This window comes from Chenopodium album, chromosome 6 (genome assembly GCF_948465745.1).
Source record: "Chenopodium album chromosome 6, dcCheAlbu1.1, whole genome shotgun sequence".
Classification (NCBI taxonomy): Eukaryota; Viridiplantae; Streptophyta; class Magnoliopsida; order Caryophyllales; family Amaranthaceae; genus Chenopodium; species Chenopodium album.
Window position 1 is genome coordinate 71,702,296 of NC_137839.1, and position 24,128 is coordinate 71,726,423.

Consider the following 24,128-nt stretch of genomic DNA (forward strand, 5'->3'; position numbering starts at 1 on the left):
ATTAGAGCATTTATTGTACAAGAGTAACCCCTGACCGATGGGGTAACCCCTAAATAAGTAACCCTTGACCAAAAGAGTAACCCCTAAATATGTAATCTCAAAATAAGTAACCTCTATAAATAACCCTGATCACGTAGTGTAGCCGTCAGCATATGAAAAAATTGTGTTTTTTTAAGAGGCATTACTTATTCTTGTGCAATTTATTTGTGCCAAGATTTTATGTATCATTTGAATTAAATTTCATTCAATTTTTTTGTCATGATCACAAAGAGGCAAAGCCATGCGGCCCAATCGAGTTAAGTTAGTGTAATCTTGTGGGCCGTGGGCCGCAAGACCTGGGATAAGCAACCCAATCATTCGATAAATAACTTGGCACCAACATTCTTTGTAATCTGGACCCCATTTCATATATGGAAGTATGATTCCCCTAATTAGCTCCCAACCTGCATTCATGTACTTTGGTATCATCCATTGCAATGATAAGTAGTTCTTATTTGGCTCCACTTTCAATTCCTACATTCATTCATAACAAAAACAAATATGTCAAAAGGGATGTACATTGAAAATAAAGTTCCGAATCATGAACGTATTTGTTAAATTCAGATTTCATTTGTAGATGTTGTATGATTTTTTTGTTGATTAGTTTTCATATTAAAAAATATTATGTCATGGTATATATGCATGTTAATTTACTTCATCCACTTCATGATGTAATCTCTTTCAAAATAAGAGTAAGTATAGTCAGTCTATTTATAATTACTTAGGAAAACACCAATTTTTAGGATCATCGTTATGACTGCTCTTTGATAAATAAATACTTATGAAAAACTTCTCTCGTAGTCTCATATGATCATACGTAAATATAAAAAAAAAAAAAATTACCTTTCCTCGGTAGAGACTATCGTAGTAGAGGCACGGGCCGAAATGTTTAAACAAAAGAGTCTTGTCATCAAGAGGAAGTCGAGGAACCATATCATTACAATATACATACCTACAATACTTCACATTATAGGCCTTCAAATTCTTCTTCATAAAATCTCCAAATTCCTCATCTCCAACTCTTGGTTGTCCAAATGTATAAACACCCTCCAATCTATCAAGCAATTCTTTCTCTTCATGCAATATTAAAACACTAGCGAATAATATCGCTAATGCACCACCCAAACTATGTCCCGCTACTACAAATTTTGCGTTCTTGTTCTCTTGAATAATGTTTCGGAGGACTTGTCGAATTTTGTAATATGCAAATTGTGTTTTCTCATCACTCGATTCGATATCCTTTGGCCATCCAACGCCATCTTTAGTGTTTTGGAGGCCTAATGCCTTCATGAATCCACCATGAACTTTCCCTACGTTCGTTAGCCTAAACCAAGAAATATCAATGTCCGCGCTACAATCATCTGCGTCCAAGGGGTTTGTGCCTCTAAATGCCACTACTATTGTGTCTTTGTCCTTGCTTATGTTGCGAGCCATGAATGCATGTGTAGAGTTGTTTGCTTGAAAATCTAGCACAAATGACATTTCAATTAGGGCAAATAATTATTGTTACCTCCATTAGTTAAATTTCTTTGCATGCATATTTTTATGTACACTCCAAATCAATAGCTTTAGACAATACATACAATATAACAATACGTATTATAGAGACCACAATGAAAAATTATACAAGTACTAGTTTATAATTAATGCTTACCATTTCGGAAGTTGTAGGCTCCTAATAGCTCCATCTGTTAAAATATTGGACGAAAAAGGTTGTAAATGTAAGAATATAAAATAAAAAAATAAAAAAGTGTATGTAGAAATTGTAAGAACATATGATGACATGCAATTACTAGCTAGCATAATCCAATTTTTGAATTGTGATACAGTTGAAACAAGAAGTATGTCTTTGTTAAAATTCAAATCAACTTTTTCTATATGTTTTAACAAGTGTTACATTTATCAAATGTAATCATGTTTTAATAAGTGTTATACCTTTTTTTTTTTTTTTCTTTTTTGGGCAAAACTACATTTTAATATTATATCTTTCTCTTTTCATAAACCCCACCCAAAGTTCAGTACTCATACTACTTTTTTTTTTTATTATTATTATTATTATTTCTTTCTTCTCACATTCATTATTTTCCAATAAACTACAAATCTCACTATTTTTAATTTATCTACTTCGTTTAAAATTAAATTTCCTCCGTACCATTTAATCATACTTTCATATAAACTTAAATAAAACCGATGCCAACATCTATATTATCCCAAAATAAAACAAAGAATATGCGTGGAAAGGAATTGTACAATAGTACAATACCTTCCAATGGTCCTGAACAATAGTTTTAATGAAGGCAGAATTTTCATAGGATAACTTAGAAGCCATCCAAGTAAACGAAGCTTCATAATTGACATGCCCCGGTCGTATTTTTGGGTCCAAATCAACTCTTCTGTCAACAAGTGCCATTATTGATCTATATGTGTCAGTTGACTCGTTTGGCATTATCACATTTCCTGTCAACAATTTCATTAAATCCTCAGCTAAATTATTATACTAATTAAGTAATGACAGATGAAATTTGAAGTATATGGAGTATGAAATACGCATGTACGGATGTACTATCATTTTTTTGAAGTTTAAAAAAAAAAAAAAATGTTATTTCTTCCCGTTCTCTTCACTTTAATTTTGTTGAACTGAAATTATTTTTACTTAACTAAAATTATTTTTGCTGAACTTAAATTATTTTTACTGAACTTAAATTATTTTTACTGAACTGAAATTATTTTTGCTGAACTGAAATTATTTTTACAGATTTTCTATTATAATTTTTCTTTAAGAAAACTGAATTTTAGTGAACTAAAATTATTTTTACTGAACTGAACTTAAATTATTTTTACTAAATATTAATTTTTTTTTTTTAAGGTGAAGAGAACAGGGCTTAAGGGTCTGTTCTCATTGACTGAACTCAGCTGAAATGAATTGAACTGAACTGAATTGAGCTGAGCTGAGCTGAGCTGAACTGAACTAAACTAAACTGAGCTGAACTGAGCTGAACTGAACTAAACTGAACTGAACTGAACTGAACTGAGCTGAGCTGAGCTGAACTGAACTGAACTGACTGGACTGAACTGAAATGAATATTTTATAAGAGAAGGAAATTAGGAGCTGAACTGAACTGAACTGAACTGAACTGAACTGAGCTGAGCTGAACTGAATTGAATGAACTGAATTTCAACGTAAGAGAACAGACCCTAAGTATCAATAAAACTATACTAAAGTAATCACCGGTATTATCCGTTAACACAAGTGTTAGGGCCTGTTCTCATTGACTGAACTCAACTGAACTGAACTGAACTGAACTGGACTGAACTGAACTGAACTGAGCTAAACCTGAACTGAACTGAACTGAACTGAAATGAAATGAAATGAATATTTTATAAGAGAAGGAAATTAGGAGATGAACTGAACTGAGCTGAGCTGAACTGAATTGAACTGAATTTCAACGTAAGAGAACAGGCCCTTAATGTGTCACTTTCTCAAAACATTCCGCCCATAGTTTTTTTTCTATTATTTTTTTTATCTTCTAAAAAAAGTTTGTTACACATAAATATGAAGATTATATATTGCTTTAAATTGGTAATTATCTCTTAAATTATTAAAATATAAATAAAATGCTTTGATAATTAAAAAAAATAAAAATAAAAGGTTTGTTACTATGAACTTTAAGATAATAAATTAATAATATTATATCTATCATTAATACTACGGCATTCATCAGAGTTATTCCTGAAGTACACGTGTCGCATTAACAACAACAACAAAAAACACGCCAATTTTTTTTTCATTTATTCTTAAAAAATATCATGATGAAAAAAAGTTACAATATGTATAAATTAAGTTATATACTGACTTTAATTATATGATTTACAAGTCTTATTATTATGTAACCGTAATGGGGCAAAAATTAGTAATGAGTTAAAAGTGGAAATATTGAGCATCAATGAAATATGATTAATTCCAACTGACAATGCAAGTGACACTTCCATATTATGCTTAGACCAAATCACATTAATCTACCCCGTAAAATTATGAGGTAATAATGAAAACTATTAGCTGCACGAAAATAATTATCTTAACCAATAAGAATGCGTAAAGCCTAACATGAACAATGACCTTCCAAAGGGAGGTTAGTTATGTATGAGTAGATGCATAATGAGGGGCATGGGGGTCATTTTACGTAAATGCATTTCTGAATTTAGAGTAGTACCAATGGGTGATCAATTGTATCACTAGATGATTAAATGGTATCATTGAACATTTCAGTGGTACTATTTATGTATGTAGTGGTACTATATATTCATTCAATGGTACTTACTACGTGTAGAAAAAGTATCATTACGGTAGAAATAGTATCACTGCATAGTCAATGGTACTATCTAAGCTTTTAACGGTACATTTAAAAAGTGGCCCCACTTACCCATCTCTCTCCTCCTTTCTCTCACCTCCATATGCTTTTTAATATTTTAGTATTTATTATGCATTTGCAAATGCATAACTAACCTCCCTCACTACTTCCTCCAATAATCCACGACCTTAAAACCTACACATGGTTGATTCCTTCATTCTCAAGATCACATAATATCTTAGGAGTTACGACCTCTTCACAAGTTTGCTTGGACCACATATCAACAGTTTTAAGCACGTTCTTTGACTTAAAACCTATGTATACGTGGCCGGGTGGGGGTGTATATACACAACCGTTGACTTCAATTAGCGTCAAGCTAATTATTAATTTAGGGTCTGTTCTCATACGTTTATTTTCAGTTCAATTCAGCTCCTAATTTCCTTCTCTTATAAAAATATTCATTTCAGTTCAATTTTGTTCAGCTGATTTCAGTCTATTAGAACAGGCCCTAAGCCGTCCAAATTTTATTTTATTTTCCTCAATCACCACTACACCACCAACTAGTGTGTGTGTGTGTGTATATATATATATATATATATATATATTGAAACCCGTGCGATGCACAGTTTATATAAAACCTATTTTTAATTTGTCTTTTTTAATAATAAATCGATATTATACATGAATATAAATAAGAATCACGTACATTTTGTAATTTAAAATCTTTTATTTCATCAAAATTATGATATAGTAGTTGTTTGACGTCGTTTAATTTATAGTTTAATGCAGGAGGTCATTTATTAGTGTGCTATTTAAATTTTTTTCAATTCCCTATATACAATAAAATGATAGCTTTTAGTTGTAATGTAGAAGCTTCTAATACTCCCTCCGTTTATATTTTATTGCACCATTAGGACTTTTCATATTCACTTAATCTTGACCATCATTTGTGATTTATCCATTCGGAAAAATATAGTCATGTAGAATTTAGTTAAATTCGTCTCGAAATATTCTTTTCAAATATCAAATTGTTATAATTTTTACAAAAGTATAATTGAAGATATTAATAGCTAAAAAAATGCATTGGCAAGCGTGAAATCTCTCATGGTGCAATAAAAAAAAAACGGAGGAAGTATTTAAATTTCAAAAATGTTAAATAGGATAGCTGTACAAAAAATAAAATGACATCATCATTGCATTTAGGCGGAAAAATATTTATCAAGAGATCGACACGTGGGCAGTAATGACGTCAACATATTCAGTTTTAGTAATAGTTAATAGATGGATATACAGTACAAGACAAATACCGCTATGTACTATAAACGTTATGTACTGCTATGCATTGCTAAATTATATATATATATAGGTAAATTATAATTAAAAAAAAAACACTTAACTCTGATTATTTTATTTTCACGTTCTTCAATTTTTTTTCTCCTTCGCTTATTTTCATTCATCACAATTAAAGCTTGAAGTAAATTGTAATTTGGGGACAACTTTATTCCACATCTATAATTTAAAGATTCAATTGATGTAATTTATATCAATCTGTCTTTTTATTAACCTGAAATGTAACCCTAATTTTAGTTTTAAAAAGAAAAACGTAACCTTAATCTCGAATTCTCGATCAACACGCATTTGTTAGGTTATCTTCTTCTTCTCCCTCGTGATTCTCCTCTTTTTTTTTTCTTTTTTTTTTTTATATTGTTAATATTAATTCAATTTCTGCAAACCCTGATTTAATTAATTACAGTAGTGTATATAGTTAATGGTGAAGGAGATGATGTTAAAAACACAACTGCCACTTTATTATACCTAGTATCTTATATTTTGTGTAGCAAGAGGTAGAAATCTTGCTAAATGATCGACTACATTTTGCACAGTACATCGAATTTTTTTATTATTATTAATTTTAGTTTATGATGATTGACCTGACATCAAAGTTAATAATTTTATGTTTTAGTGTTTATTTCTAGTTCTATGATAAATTGATAATTATAATGAAATTTGAGATAGATTTATATAATTTGAAAACAAAGATTTAAACTTCGTATTATTTATGTTTCGAAATCAGTTTATTTGTCAAGAAATTGCTACTGTATTCGTAGAATAGCCTAGCTTCTAGTGCTGTCCATAAACATCTTATTTGTATCTAGCTCGGTTTGTTTTGTAGAATTAATATATGAAGTAATTAAGATAACCGTGTATGGCACGGGACCTAATCTAGTAGAATTAATAAAATTAAGTTTACAAGAATGAGTAATTATAACGTTGGTGTATCTAATAAATTGATAAAGATTCAAAATTGATAAGTATTTTTGTATATAAAGTAGTTCTACAAATAATCTAAATAGAGTGTATGATGTCAAATAAATCAAACAAGTATTTGATATTTCTTTTTGAATGTAGTCTAGAGGGAAAAAAAATAGAACTAATAAATTGAGAAGGATCCAAAATTGATAAGTGTTTTTTATATAAAAAGTAGTCCTACGAGTAATCTATAGAGGTTGTATGATGTGAAATAAATAAAAAAAAAATTTAAATATGAGAAAGAAAAAAAAGATGGTGATCACAAAGATTTGATCCTTGAACTGCTAATCAAAGTGATAATGCAATTCATCACCATCTAAACTAAAGTCAACTTGTGTTTAAAAAATGCAAAAAATAAATAATATATTTTATTAAATTTATTAGTGGTACATTGCGGTATGTTGCTTTAGTGGTACATAGCGGTACGTGTCATTTACTGTAGAATTTTCGGATATACAAAAGGTGGGGGTGTATTTACACAACTATTGACTTCAATTAGCGACGAGCTAATTATTAATTTAGTCATCCAAATTTTATTTTATTCTCCCCCGGTTCACTTTTTGGGCTAATTCAAATTTGAATCTTAGATCTAGTTTAATTTGTTAGGTTCTAGTCCTCTCTCAATTGTTGTTGCGGACTTATGGGGGATCGAACACACCATCTACCAATCTTTACCAACAGCCGCAATTACCACTACACTAACAGCCAATTACTATCCAAATCTTAATTAGTGGGAGATCGGAGAGAACTTATACAGATTACAACCGGGTACATGATTATTATGCTTGGCCATTATTCATCATTGATAAGCATTAGCTGAATTATAATAATATTCACATAAAGCATCCATAAGATATAATATACGGAGTATATATATATGAATTATTTATAGTTAATTAGTACGAGTATTAATTATTAACAGCTGGCTAATTAGACTTTATCAACAAATTATTTAATTTTTTCATGTTGCCTTGGATCACATCTGACTAGTACAAATAAATGGGTCAGATCTTTAAGAATTATAAATTGTGATTAAGATCCAATTTGATTATTACTCAATTTCTTAATGGATCTAAATTGAACTTAATTGGCACAGTGTATGAACAAAGGAATTTTCAAAGATTAGCCTACGCATTATACATAAATTACATTATGGCTTTGTTGGTCTTATTATGGGATAACAACTATGAGCACTAATTAATATACAAAATTTAACTATATTATTTGCAATGTTGATTGATTTTGTTAGCCTTCGCTTTCAAAGATTAGCTAATGATTACTAATTTTATTTCTAAAATTGGCAAGTAACATAACCTTTAAGGAACGCAAATATATCAATTTTTTAGTAAGTTAATTATGTTGTTATGTTTCTTCAAAAATAAATAAAATTATGTTCTTATGTAGTTGGATAATAGGGTTATTGCAACGAGTATTTATTCAAATATTGCAAATCAAAATGAAAGTACACTACAAGATTAATTAGCTAATACATACTAATTAATATTTAGTTTTTATTACAAGCCACATGAAGTTTCATAACACAACCACCATATAATTATTTTGTTACACACCCATGCAAAATGCTTATATAAACTCATGAACTACAAAGAAAAAAAAATTGAAAAAAAAGAAATTATTTAAGCAAATTGCAAATTTTGATGATAATATAATTGCTAACCTTTGATGAAATTCAACAACAACTTGAGCACACCACCATTATTTGTGATTAGATTCATCCATGCTATGATGAAATAACCAATGTATTTCATTGGTTTCTTCATGATACGAAACAACTTCAACATAAAAACAGAAGTAACAACGAGCCATCGATAATTAAATTTCCTTAAATCTTGTTCGAATTCGGAAGGGCTTACAATGAAATTTTTTCTATCATTAAAGAAAAGAAGGTGAAAAAGATCATTAAAACTAGCATTTTCTGGATTCAATTCAAGATAATCCTTGCATACTAAGCTATCTGAAGAACAGTAGTAAGACATGCCTAGCTTAGAAGAAATGGGGGAATTTGAAAATGATGCAATGGAAGATCGAGCATGTGGTTTCTTTAAGTGGATGTCACAACTTCCATTTATATATTCATTTTTGTTGCTCTATACGCACGAAATTGTCTAGGATTCTAAATTTGGCGTCTTAGCGTCATGATAATATTCCCTTTAACTGTCCACACTAGGACGTAGTTATTTTTCTATCTCTATTCTCTTCGTTTTTTTTTTTTTTTTGTTTTTTTTTTTATTTATTTATTTAAATCAACACTTTGATCAATAGGGAGCTTTAAAAAGTTGAATTGAGTGAAGTTAAATGTCGAGACACAAAAATAATTTAGTGAATGAAAGAGTAAACTTGTAGAATCTAATTCAATCTTATTCAGGGGCGGATTCATGGGGTTTATTGAACCTACAGACTTTTATTTCAAAAAATTTAGGAAAAAACACACTTTAATAATCCCAACTATGGGCAATTTACTTTTAATAATCTCAAATAAGGTTTATGATCTAAAAATCTTAACTATGGGGGTAATTTGCCAACAATAGTCCCAACCGGTCAATAGTAAACCAATGACCTGTTATAACAGGTTACCATGACATGTGTCAACACGTGATTATTGGTCCAAAACTTAAACAAAAAAAAAATAAAATAAAATAATCCCAGTCACCTATCCCCATAGTCAAACCCTAAACCCCACCTTTAGCCTCGTCGGTAACCGGCCAACCACCCCTCTTACCCATCGAAACCGAACGACCAACCACCTTTGACCCATCCTCGACCTCCAAAACCACCAACCCAGCCAACCTTAACCCCCCAAGCCACCTAAAGTCACCGTGTGCGTGTTGGTGGTTTTTGGGATCAGGGTGGATGTGTAGGCAATTACGGGGGCTGGGGCTAGGTTAGTTGGCCTTCTAGAAGGCCGGTCGGCGAGTTTCAGTGGTTTAGAGGTGCAGCCAGCCAATTTTCGTTGAATTAAGGGTTTCGCGATGGGTGTATGTGGCCGTTGTTTCATTGGACTTCGTAGTTGTTTTGGGGATCAGGGTGGTGGTTTTGGGGTCGGGGCTAGGTCGGGTCAGGTGGTGGTTTCGGTGGTCGGGGATTGGGCTGGGAGGTTGTTTCAGTGGCTGAGAGGCTGTTTCGGTTGTTGGGGGTTGGATGGAAGGTGGTTTTGGTGGTTGGTGGTTGGGTGGGAGGTGGTTTCGATGGTTGGGAGTTGGTTGGGAGGTGGTTTCAGTGGTCGGGAGTTGGTGGCTGACCGAATTCCGGCAAGTTAGGGTTTTTGGGGTGGCTGGAAATTTTTAGGATTTTTTTTAAAAAAATTTGCATCAATGATACGTTGACACGTGGCTTAAAATATATATATATATATATATATATATATATATATATATATATATATATATATATATATATATATATATATATATATATATATATATATATATATATATATATATATATATAACTCTTCAGCAGGTTACCGATCAGTGGGACTATTGTTGGTAAACTAACCTTATAGTAAGGATTATTAGGTAATAAACCTTAATTGGGATTATTAAAAGTAAATCACCATAGTTGAAATTATTAAAGTGTATTTTTCCAAAAAAAAAACTACTCTATAATTTTATTTTATTTTTTTAAATAAAAAAAATTAAAAGAATTAGATGTTGAAGAATGGCGCGGTGGTAAGTTTTGGTTTTTAAAATTGCATAATCCTTCTCCTAGTTATGGTTCTTGGGTTCGATTCCTACCACTCCAAATTTCATACTTATATTGTAATATTGTTTTTTTTTTTTTTTTTTTTTGCAATAGAATTATAGAAGTAGGAATGTAGTATAGACTTTAAAAAACCAGAATCTCACTCACAAATGAATTCCTCACAAATCTGGGACTCTCACAATTTCACAATAACATAAGATCACTTATTTATTTTTTTAAAAAATTTGTACTCTATAATACGCCAGTAGTCTTATTGATGTTGATAATTAGATTATTCTCGTGCGATGCACGATTTGAACAAATAAAATTTTCTAAATTTGTTTATTACGAAGTATTTTTTTCATATAACAATTTTTAGAAATCCCAAAATAAATAATACATCAAATATTTTAAAAAAAAAATTAAGGTTTTAGAAAAAGTTGAATGATGAAAGGGGTAGCTGAGGAAGCAAAATTAAATTATTTAGATTGTATTTTGGAAATTGATGCTACTAATCTATTAACTATTACTAAAACGGAAGTTGCTGACATCACCATTGTCCATGTGTCAGTTTCTCAATAAAAATTTCCCCGCCTAAATACAATGATGATGTCATATTTTTTTTTTTTTTTTGGAAAGCTATCATATTTAACATTTTTGAAATTTAAATATTGGAAGCTTCTACATTACAACTAAAATCTATATTGTAAGAAATTGAAACGATTTTAAATAGCACACTAATAAATGACCTCCTACATTTAAATATGCATTAGACAACGTTGAACAAATACTAAATCATAATTTTGATTAAAATAAAATTTTCCAATTTTATGTAATTCTTATTTATATTCATGTATAACAGCGATTTATTTTTAAAATGTACAAATTAAAAATAGGCTTTATATAAACCGTGCATCGCACGGTATCTAACCAAGTAATATAGATTAAAAAAAAAACATAAACTTTCAAAAAATAAAAATAAAAGGCATAAAATAATGTTAGTAAGAATAATTTTGGTGGGAAAATTTTTAATAACAACTTGACATGTGTCTAGCATGATGTCAGCGGTTGTTATTTTAGTATTATTATTATAGATAGATAGATAGATATTAGAATGAAAAATTAAATACAAAGGGATATCCAAAAACTTGTATGGCTGAAATATAAGATAAAGGGAGTATTCCTTACAAAAGTTTTATTACTTGATTGAGATTACATGCAGTGTCATCTATGAGTTGTAATTGTCCTCAAATATGAGAATTATACTATCATCTTTGTGTTGAATATTTGAAAATGCAAGTTCTATTGTGGCTTCATTTAAATCAACGATGTTTTTTAAACTTTGGGCATACAATTTGTTTTCTACTAAATTTATAAAGGATGTTTCTACAATAACATCTTTAAAATGATTATCACTATAATATACTTAATTTTTATTGGCTGATTTTTAATGTATTTTTTTTGGTTGGTCAAATTCACTAAAAATGATTTTATATATATATATATATATATATATATATATATATATATATATATATATATATATATATATATATATATATATATATATATATATATATATATATATATATATATATAAATAAAAAAATTTAAAATTAATTAAAAAAAAAAAGTTTTTCGAAAATTAAGAAAATTAATTTTAGAAAAAAATAATTTAAGAAAAAATTATTTTTAATAAGTTTGAATGTCTATAAACTGGTAAAGAGAACCTAGAGTCTAGAGAGGTAAGTTTTATAAATTTCGGTTTTTTCACCATACACCCCTGTTTTTTTATTTTTTTTGGTTAATTATGTATCGAAACTACCTTAGATCTTGATTCCCAAAAAAAAAAAAAAAAAGTTAGCACTTATCTCCTTTATCCAACCCCTGAAACCACTCTAAAATCTCCAAAATCAAATCTAGGCCAATTAGTCAAATTGGTATAAAAGTTAGCACCCTTGTGACATATTGGTACAAAGTTAGAAATCACTAGTCATCAAGAGTATATGGTGTATTTTGTGAAAACTTAGGAGTATATAATGAATTTAAAAAAGTTTAGGGTATATAGTGAATAAACCAAAAAAATTCAGGGGTATATGGTGAAAAAACCGTATAAATTTAGTTTTGAGATGACAAAAGTTACAGTAGTAATTGTGTATATATGTCTGACATTATTATCATGCAAGCTAAGTGCGGTTTAGTGTATGGTTGATTATTATACCATAATATTCTAGAGCTATATATGGGTTTAAAGGTGTGAATTCGAGCGTCTGAGTCAGATTTGGTAAGGTCAACATGTCAAGTTGGGTTAATTTCAAATTAAAAATATGCTAAATTATTGTGGTCATATGAGTTGAAATCTGAATTGAGTATTGTTCGAGTCAATTTTGAATAGGATAGATTGGGTTTGACTCAAGAGTCGAGTCACTTGAGAGTGGCAATTAGTCGTTAATAACATACCTCGTGTTAGTTCTTGGTTTGCTAAATATCTGCCCTAACATAAACTCGTATTAGCATAGCAAGCAGAGAAATAATTAGTCAAAAGCTAATTATAAGCTTTTACACGTTTTCTTTTTGCTTCACGGCTTCACCAAACACTGAAAACCCCTAATTGGCTACTTGTATCTTAGTCCATTGATGGCTAATTCATTCCAACAAGCTATGTTCAATGTTGGACTAAGATACACGTAGCTAATTAATTCCTACAAGCTATGTTCAACTTTGGACTAAGATACAAGTATAGAAAATGAAAAGTTTGTATTTTAATAACTAATTCATCAAAGGGGGTACTTTCTAATCGATTTTATCAATAATTTCATGCATAAAGATTGTCAATGCTTAACTTTAATCATTACGGGATAATAAATTTTCATTTTAGATAAGTTATACTCCGTAATTATATAAAAGTTATATATTGCAATTATATATATATAAAGTTATAATTATATTCAACAAAAAAATTAAAAGATTGATAATCATATTGGAAATAATTGAATAAGATCGTACAAGACTATAATTATCAATGTCAGAAATAATAGATACACAATGTAGATATCGTTCACAGATAGAGCCATCAATGAACCAATTCACCCGTAAACAACTTGTAACAAATCATTTCATTTTTAACAATAAATTCATTTAAAGTCGATTTTTAATTGGCTAAAAGCACTAGTTTAAAAAAGCATGCTCAAGCCAAGCTTGACATGACACACCAAAAAAATTAAATAGACTTGAGGTTAAATCCGTAGTCTTACTCTTACATATGGAGTATGTACGACAATAATGTTTTGATAGCTCCATCAACCTCATGATTGGGAATTGAGAATAATTAATTTTACTTGGAGTTTTTTTTTTTTTTTTTTTTTTTTTTGGGGACCAAAATAAAAATTAAACATGACTTTCAATTAAGCAGTAATTGATTATGTTGCTAATCAAAATGGGAGACAATAAAGCAAGTTAAGGATCTCCTATGTTTTTTTTTCCTATTTAATATGAATATAGTACGAATAACTTTTATTATATCTTATTTTATCTTGCTTGTTTCTGCCCCTGCTTCTATCCCGGACTCTAAAAAAGGTAGGAAAAGAAAGCAAGGGGCAGCCAATCTCTTTGTTTTCTGTAGGTTTATGGACTTGCCTTTAGGAAAGGCGTATATCCAGTCCCTCCAACGAGAATTGGACAAAACTTGTCCGGGTCCTCCTTTCGGGCGGCGTAATCAGGAAATTAAGATACGGGCGGCCTGCGCCGGAGCCCCTTCTTTGGTCTTGCCTCCTCTGATGGACCACCTGGCTGCCCATCCTTATCGTCAGGAATCAGTTACGGGGAGGCAAGACCAAAGAAGAGGCCCCGATGCGTGCCGCCTGTAACTAAATTTCCTGATTATGCCGCCCGAAAGGAAGATTGGAACTTATTTACCCTTATATATTCTTATCTAATCTTATGAAACTTCATCTATTATTAATCTATTACACATTCATTATCTTACTTGAACCCGAGAATGAAGGATTGATTCTCATCATCTGCCTTGTGGCTCTCTAAAAGGGAAAAAAAAAAAATCTTACTCGAACCCACAAGTATTTACCCTCGACTAAACTTATTAAACTTGAAATAAATGAAATTAAAGTGAAGAATACAACGCATTAAATCAACCAATGTAAATGAAATGAAAATAACCTTAATATCATTGATTAATAAAGATAACTAAACACATTATTGTTGTACAAATCTAACATTATTGTGGTACAAAAAATCTATACATTATTGTCATCTACTCAACCTATTATGCTATATAATTACTCAACAACAAACATTACTCCATATAAAATTTAAAAACATAAAGGATAATTAATGTACTTCAAACACCCAACCTCATATAAGAAGGATGATTATTTAACCATATAAGCCAATTATTAACCATTTTCTGTATATAAAAATAATTGTATATACTTGCAAATCACAATGACTAATTAAAAAGGAAAAAAGACACTATAAATATTAAGTACATATATCACAAGGTGTAATAAAAATAGTTTAACAATCCGGTGTAACATCTGGGCTACACGGTAGTTGGAATGAAATGCATGTATACATTCCAACTTTATTCTTAGATCAACCCACCCTTGATTATAAATAAAAAGATTGCAATAATAATGCAAGCAAGATTTGAATCTGGTTGAACCTTAATTTCAATTTCATGTGTTTAATTTCAATGTTGTTGATATCACTTGAGCTTCTTTCTCAATTACCTTCCAAGCTGCAACCACATGACGTTTCTCTGTGAGTGTGGTCCCCACTGCAAACCTCAACATGTAGACCCCACTAGCAATGGTATGAGTCATGTAAACTTGACCGGTTGAGTTGATCCGGTCAAGTAACTCCATATTTAGAGACTCAATTTTAATTGATTTGAACTCACTTGTCGGGTTAAACCGGAAACAAACTAGCGCAAAATTTGGAGGCGCTACAATCTCAAACCGAGGATCAGATCTTACTAAACTCTCGAAATACCGAGCCATGCCAATGTCAGACCGAATATGATTTTGAAGGTTCGTAATCCCATAGGTCCGTAGCACGAACCATAAACGGAGCGACTTGAACCGTCGACCCGTACCAATTTGCCAATCCTTATAGTCCACTACCGAATTGGATTCACTAGGTTCATTCTTCAAGTACTCCGGGTTAGTACCGAGAGCTTTAACCACCAAACTCGGGTTTTTCATCCACAAGCAACAACAATCCAAGTAGGTTAACAACCATTTGTGTGGTGCAATACTTAGGGAGTCAACTCGGTCAACCCCATTTAAATGATGCCTAAACTCAGGGCATATACAAGCACTTCCAGCATAAGCAGCATCAACATGGACCCAAATGTCATAATCACCTAATTAATGATCAAAACTTTGATGGTTAACAACGTTATTCCAACAACCAACTCGTTAATTAATTAATAATGACATTTAATAAATGACACATGCGTGAAAACTAACTTTCTCTATCGTACGTATTTAGGTGAAAACTATGTTAAATTAAACTATGTTACTTTGACTAATTTAGGAGCAAATTAAATAAAATAAGCTTGATAGATACTAATAACTCAAGTGAACTCTAATAATTAAATAAGGCTATATTCAACTAACTTGATTCGGTATGAGATTTTCCTATCAAGCCTGAGATGATGTTCGGATCTAACTAAACTTTGAACTTATTTGTTATATAAGATGTCATTAAATTATAATTCCTCTGCTTCACAAATATTGCAAGAAAGAATAATTACGCATCCTAAAGCATATATTATATGTTAAACATCTATGATTATATAAGAGTAACAAATATAAAAAGTTGATATTGTGAATATTTTTCGAGACGAATCTTACAAACTCCACATGACTATATTTTAATTTACGTATAAATCATAATTGTGGTCAAACAAAAATGATAAATAGTGCAAAAGTCCGGTTGTAGCAATAATACTAGAACGGAGGAAGTATTCGTAATATTGTGTATTTTTCAGGGGTGTTATTATTGAGACATGAAATATTCCTTTGTTGCGGTAATATTTTTATTTTTATTTTTATTTTTATTTTTTTTTTGAAATATGTTGCGGTAATATGTAACGGAGGGGGTATATTTTTGTAATTCTTTGTATTCAAAAAAGTACTACGGTAATAAAGAAGAAAAAGATATATATAGATAAACAAACTCAGACAAAATATATTGTTACTAATCTAATCAACATCTACTTAAATAGGAAATTAAATGTTATTGTCGTCAATCGTTTGAGCAACAAAAGTTGGTATTATATCATACTTGGTACTATATATATATATATATGGAGTATAACACAAACAAGTTGGACTAACCTGCAATATCGAGGAGTTCTTCCAATGGATCAATGGCGGCTGTTGAAGTGGTCCCCACAGTAACACATAAATAAAGTGGGACCAAGCCAGCTTCCACATCAGCTTTAATGCACTTACGAAAGTGACAGGGTGGCAATGCAAATTTCGAATCGACCGTTGTAGGAATTAACCTAATATTATTAGGTGGTATGCCGATCATCTTGCACGCCTTAGCAAAGGTAGAATGTGTTTGATCGGAAGCATAGACTACTAGTTTCGATAATGGATTATCGACGTTTGTCGCCGCCATTGCTCGGTTTCTTGCTGCTACGAGTGTGCAAAGTATGGCCTCGCTTGTTGTTCCATGTATCACACCTCCTCCCGTCCCTTATATTAAACCAATTTGGATATAACATTAGTGTAGCGTATAATACATTCATAAAATTTAAGACATTTTTTGGTATCTACATACGTAGATGAATAATTTAGACTTTAGCACCGGAGATTACATTTTGACGTTTGTAAAAATAAATGCTTGACAATATATATATATATGTGGTTATGTTAAATTTCGAAACAATATGAAATGGGCCTGGGCAACCCGAATAAGGCAGAGAAGAGTTTGGTCCACAAACAAGGCTTTGGAGCTTCCATACTAAAACCAATTGGCAATAATAGGAGTAACTCCTCTACCTTATAAAGTGGAACCACCTCTCCTCTTTCTCCAATGTGGGACACTCATAAGTGGGATACAATGAGTTTCAACACTATGCCTTGTTACAAAGAAACAAATAGAAACATTGAATTAACTCTACATGTGGTTATGCCTTGCTAGTTGTTACAAAGAAACAAATAGAAACATGGGATTAACTCTTGGCGCATAACTACTATTTACTTATTTTGTAAATAGCATGATCGAATAAGACAAAAGAGTTATGGATGAGTTGTAAATATAAACATTGATATAAAGTATTATTAAATATGTATATAGTACTATTAAATGCTTTAATACTATAAATCTATTCTAATAGTATAAAATACATGTATATATAATGGTTCGTTCCTTTTTTTTTTTTAAATATATATAATGGTTCATTAAAAGTACCACTGTAAGTATATAATCATATAAAATTACAAAAATTATCTAATGTCATGTGAATTAACAAATTAGCCCTTATATATGCATCTCAATTAAACAATTCTTATGCGCCTAGATTCACTCAAACATGGATATAACTATCATGTTGGATCCTTTCTAAAAATAAAAAAAAAATTAAAAAAAAAAAAAAAAACACACTATTTAATGAACTTACTCTGTACTCTTCCTACTTCATTAAAAAAAAAACAAGGATATATATTATGTTCTTTTTTTTCTAGTCATATATTATCACCCTAATTATTTATTATTTAAAAATCTAAAATTTGAAAATAAAAAAATCAGATTAAGTTCATTTTTTTTTCTTACAGGAATATTAGGTTCAATAAAGTACATGTATATAATCTATTTACAATCTTGATGTTCGACTTAATTGATCTACTACCAATTTTGAGTAAGATAACATATGGAGTATGATTTTTTTTTTGTTTTTTAGCGGTTGTTTGAAATATGACTATCATATTATTGTAATGATAAACAATATAAGCAATTCATTTTTTCACAATTAGTTCGTATTCTAATATCTACAATATAAATATAATTTTTGAAAATTTTAATCCAACATAAAATTAATATCTTTCAAGAAACTATATACAATAAGAATAAAAATTACATATATAAAACTAAAATTTTGATAAATTTTTTTTAAAAAAAAATTACATATATAAAAGCTCTTATCAAAAAAATAATAAAAAAAAATTACATATATAAAACTAAAATTTTGATAAATTTTTTTAAAAAAATTGATAATAGTATTTTATAGCAAAAATAAACTATATAATTAACAACTTGATGAAAAATACATCAATTATGAACTAAAATATTATACTTTAATAGTCATATTTCAAACGGTCACTATAAAATTTTAACAATAAAAGCGGCCACAGGCAATTTCGCGTTTTATAATGTACTCCACAACTCCGTGTTGCTCATGGGCACTGAAATAGAACGGTGTAATAAATGTCAAAATCAAAGCACCTTCATAATTGTTCTTTTAAGTATTAGTGGCACACAATAATTTTCTTGCATAATAAATGAAAACATGAACAAACAATAATGTTTGTACACAGCCCAGTCAAAAAAAAAAATACTACCTCCGGTTTAAATTACTCGCAACTTTGGGGTATTATTTGTGAGATATAAAATATTTCAAAGTTGCGAGTAATTTGGATCGGAGGTAGTATAATGCTTGTACACAATAACATTGGGACATGTTGTAACTCAATTTTAAATGAAAAGAAAGCATAATCCCCTTCCCGTCAGAATAAATAAATAATATCCAAGAAAATCCCGTCAATAGTTTATATTATTAATTTGACAATTTGCTTAGATTTATATGTGTTTACAATACTTTTGTAATATATTATTAAGTTGAAAATTAGCTTAGATGGTTAAATTTTTTTAAAAAATAATATCCAGTCAATAGTTTATATTATTAATTTGACAATTAGCTTAGATTTATATGTGTTTTCAATACTTTTGTACGAGTAATATATTATTAATTTGACAATTAGCTTAGATGGTTAAATTAAAAAAAAAGGGGGGGGGGGGTTAAACAGTGATCTACGACCTTGAGGTTGAGTGATCGAACCTAGCTCCTTGTCCATATCTATTTTGATTTAGTTAAAACAACATAATTGAAGTATTGTTGATTGTGTGAGTGACAGGGTCATGGTGTATCGAAGAATTTGGTGGATGATGTGGCGTATTGAGCAATTCAGTGTGTAACGTGTGATAGTGAGGGATTTACGTGACATATAGACTTTTTATGAATGCCTTTTAGCATACATAAATTAGATACTATGCATGTTACATGTTAGTATGTTACTCTCATAAATCATACTCCCTCTGTTCCTTAATATAATACCTCTTTTGAGCATTTATTTCTCACATAATAAAGAGTAAGAGGCATTGTGTTAAGGGACGGAGGGAGTACTGACTTATAATTTCTCATCCCTCTCATATTGAATTGATCAAGTATTTCAACTAGGAAATAAAAAAAAAAAAGTGATGATTATCCGATATTAAAGGACGAGAGAGTAATACGTAAAAGAAGAAGTCTTATATATAAGTAACCATCTTAAAACAACATAAAAACAATTATTTGATCGAGACATTTTATGTTAGTAGCCTAGCAAACAAAATGTTTTTTTTTTTCTCCTTTCTATATCACGTTAACCCAAATAACATTATACGGAGTAATTTGTATTTAGAATATTTCATGGACTATATTTGAGCATCAATTAACATTTTTAGAATGCATAGATACGTGTTTCATGCATGATACATAATATAATGTATGAAAATGTAATGCAATATAAAATGTTGTGTTTGAAATTAGGAAAGTATCGATACCAGAGAACATGAAGGAGGTAGGGAGCTTAAGCATGGAAGCAAGCCAATCCATGACAACCATCTCTAACTCCGTAGAGGCCGGGGAAGCGAGCCAGTTAAACCCAACGCTATTAAAAGCGTTACAAAGCATGTCACCTACGAAAGCAGCCGAGCTAACGGTTGCAGGAAAGAATGCAAAAAATTTGGGGTGAAGCCAATGTGTCATACCTGGGAAAATGTACTTGCTAACATCCCCTAGGATGGCCTCAAACGGCTCTGGCCTAGCTGGAGCCGTTTGAGGCAAGGATGATAGCAAGTAGCCAGGTTGCACTTGGCTTAAAACGGGAAAATTTTCAATATTTTTGTAGTAGTCTGCAATATAATCTACCATTTGATGGGCTTGTTTTCGGAATTCTTCATGGTCTAAGGGTTTGAACTCGATTGGGTTCGAGGGGGAGGAGGTGTTTGTGAGGTTTGGGTCAAGGCTTCCCATGGTAAATTTGGGGTGGTTAGAACTTAGAAGGGTAGTATTAGTGTATTACTAGTATTGAATTGGAAGGGGGTTAAGGGACAAAGGGTGTAAGCTAAGGTAGGGCTATTTATAAGCAAGGTTGCTCTATGTCTTGAGACACTTGATACAAGGGTAGTTGAAAAATTAAATGTATAATTCATAATATTGAGCTAAATTAATTGATTTTTATGTGGTTGTTCAATAATATATATTGTTTCTCGTTAGAAAGAATGAAATGAGGAATTAATTGAGGAGAAGTTGGTGCATGCTGAAAAATCTACCGCTTTGTACGATAGTCCACAATGAAAAAGAGTGGTGTGACTATTCTCTTTAAATAGGTAGTAATTTTCGTTTTGTTCACTGCTTTTGGGAGGGTAACAAAGTCGTAGCCCATTGTTTCACTGCTTTAGGGAGGGTAACAAAGTCGTAGCCATGGCTAATTTGTGGGCTGTGCTTGTAGAGAGGATAATTTATTTTGATAAGACTCCGATCGAAATAAAGAATTTCCTCATGGAGGATAGCCTTAGTTTAGGCACATATATTAAGGAGAGGAGAGAGAGTGAAAGAGAATGAAAAAGTAAGTGGGGTAATTTGTAAATGCTAGGTAAAAAATTTACCCCAAAAGAAAACGTGTCAACTAAAAAAAAAAACTTCTTAAAAAGGAATATGTGTCAACTAAAAAGAAACGGGGGTAGTATATAGCTCCACAAGGCCACAACTGTACTAGACCACTAGTACAAAATCAGATATCAAATGTTAAAATTCGAAAAATGCTCAACCTAAACACGATAATCAGTATAATACGGAATGCCAATGTTCAATATTAACAACTCCATTGAATTAATAGTAACAAATATCGATTAATGTGGAGTACTTTCCTAAGATAATTTAGCAGTTGAAATTGTCAGTGAACAAGTACATAAATAAAAAATAAAATAAAAAAAAAAAAAAAAAACACACACACCTTGTAATTGGAGTACGCAATTTTTCCCACTTTCTCGCTTGCCGCGGTTCATAGATCAAGGACAAAATATGGAATGTTGGACTTTGGAATGTGCTAATGTAGGATGGAAGCAGCCAGCAGAGGTCATCCACAATCTTTTACGTACGCCTTTGTAATTATTTAGCAGATAAAATACACTAAGGACTTGTTCACATTGACTGAACTCAGCTAAACTGAACTGAGTTGAACTGAACTGAACTGAACTAAATATTTTATAAGAGAAGGAAATTAGGAGTTGAACTGAACTGAACTGAAATGAATATTTTATAAGAGAAGGAAATTAGGAGCTGAACTGAACTGAGCTGAACTGAATTGAACTGAACTAAATTTCAACATAAGAGAACAGACCCTAAATATTAACGAATAACAAACAAAAGTGAGTGCATTTAGGCGTATACGGTCTATGTGTTTCACATGCACATAGGAGGGCAATAAAGGTTTTTTTTTTCTCTCTCTCTCTTTACGGCACATTTAGGGCCTGTTCTCGTACGTTTATTTTCAGTTCAGTTTAGTTTAGTTCAGTTCAGTTCAGCTCCTAATTTCCTTCTCTTATAAAATATTCATTTTAGTTCTGTTCAGTTCAGTTCAGCTCCTAATTTCCTTCTCTTATAAAATATTCATTTCAGTTCAGTTCAGTTTAGTTCAGCTCAGCTGATTTCAGTTTTGAGAACAAGCCCTTAATATATCATTTTGCATTTATTAATACTTTCTGCCATTAAATTTCCAACCGCTGCTTTTTCTCTTGTTATCATTATGGGTGAACAAAAAATCAGAGTAACCTTAATTGAAACCGGAACCTGTTAGGAACCGTAGGTTTAACAGGTTCCGAAACCGAAACTGAAATCTTTACAGGAGGTTCCGGTGTACATGTTTCGATCTCGGTTCCGGGTAACAAAATGGAGAACATGTTGCCCATCTCAAGTTCTCAATTTTTTGGAACCGGAACCTGTAGAGTACTCTGTAACCTGATAAAAGTATCACTTAATTTCAAATTATACACCAATTATTCTAACTTATTTTTTAAATAATAAATTACAATAATAAATGTATGTATTAAATTTGTTAGACAACTACTACTTCCTCCGTTTTCTTTTAGATGCAACACACCCTTTAGCGCGGTAATTAAGAAAGGTGGGATTTACATGATATAATAAACTTTAAAATAGGATGAGTGATTGTAACGAGTGTAATTTAGGCCCTGTTCTTTTCACCTTAAAAAAATAATATTAAGTAAAAATAATTTCAGTTCAGTAAAAATAAGTTCAGTTCAGTAAAAATAATTTCAGTTCAGTTCAGTAAAATTCAGTTTCTTAAAGAAGAATTATAATAGAAAATCAGTAAAAAAAAAATAATTTAAGTTCAGTAAAAATAATTTAAGTTCAGTAAAAATAATTTCAGTTCAGTAAAATTAAGTTCAGTTCAGTAAAAATAATTTTAGTTCAGCAAAATTAAGGTGAATCAAACAGGGCCTTAGTGGGCCATGTACTTTAAATAAGAGAAATAGTATAGTTTTTCCCTAAATTAACTTTCCTTTTATAGTGTGTTGCAAGTATTGTGGCATTTCCTTTTTAGGGAAGTGTTGCAAGTAAAAGAAAACGGAGGAAGTATTAGTTTGTTTTATTTGCAAGTTGTAAAGATTATAAATTAGTGACCAACCTTTGTTTACAAAATCTACAATAAGTTAGTAAGTAGATTACAAGAATGGGTACCTTGAATCGGAACCTGAATCGGAGCCGAAACCGACAAGTATTACAGGTTCCGGTTCCCAATTTTCAAAAACTTATTCAACAAGTTCTGGTTTCGGTTCCCATTTTGAGGAACTTGTTCCAACAAGTTCTGGTTCCAGGAATTTTAACAGGGTACCCTTTTATGTTCACCCCTAGTTCCCATTATTCACAAAAATGTCATCCTACTTGTTTTGTTGGCACTTAGGCCATATATGCACCAATACTTCTCCAACAAAAGCACACAACTTTATGTGATTCAAACATCATGGGTTGGTAAGATGTTATTCTTATGTAAAACGCAGTAGAAAATTGAATAATGTGGAAAAATTTCCTCGTGAATATCTCATCAATGAGGAAATGCAATTTTCCTCATGAGGAAATAAATGCAATTTTCCTCATGAGGAAAACCAATTTTCCCCTCATGGCGTGAGGAAATAAATTGATTAACAGTAGCAAGTGGGCCCTATCACCACTTGGCCCACTTGCTACTCTTTTTTTTTTGGCTTATTGCAGTTCTAAACAACGTGTTTTGTGCATCGTTGTTAATTACAACATCTCAAAACTCGTCGTTTTGAAAGTACTATCAGCAAAAATTACTGTCAAATAATTAATTAAACTAATAGTTACTGTCAAAAAATTAAATTAATATCAGCAAAAAC

At 30.8% G+C, this 24,128-nt stretch overlaps 2 protein-coding genes across 2 annotated transcripts; both read right to left on the reverse strand.

Annotated features, from left to right (window-relative positions):
* Window positions 1-217: 217 nt before the first annotated feature.
* On the reverse strand, window positions 218-8,742 carry LOC145635172 (triacylglycerol lipase OBL1-like). The gene is made up of 5 exons (XM_081686458.1): window positions 8,377-8,742; window positions 2,303-2,496; window positions 1,694-1,727; window positions 883-1,505; window positions 218-513 (listed from the first exon to the last, which is right to left on the reverse strand). Exons 1-5 carry the CDS (start codon window positions 8,693-8,695, stop codon window positions 241-243), a joined length of 1,443 nt encoding a protein of 480 aa, XP_081542584.1. The 5' UTR covers window positions 8,696-8,742; the 3' UTR covers window positions 218-240.
* A 6,038-nt stretch (window positions 8,743-14,780) lies between these two features.
* LOC145635174 (tryptophan decarboxylase TDC2-like) lies at window positions 14,781-20,721 on the reverse strand. The gene is made up of 3 exons (XM_081686459.1): window positions 20,250-20,721; window positions 16,760-17,125; window positions 14,781-15,780 (listed from the first exon to the last, which is right to left on the reverse strand). Exons 1-3 carry the CDS (start codon window positions 20,719-20,721, stop codon window positions 15,092-15,094), a joined length of 1,527 nt encoding a protein of 508 aa, XP_081542585.1. The 3' UTR covers window positions 14,781-15,091.
* Between the last annotated feature and the right edge of the window lie 3,407 nt (window positions 20,722-24,128).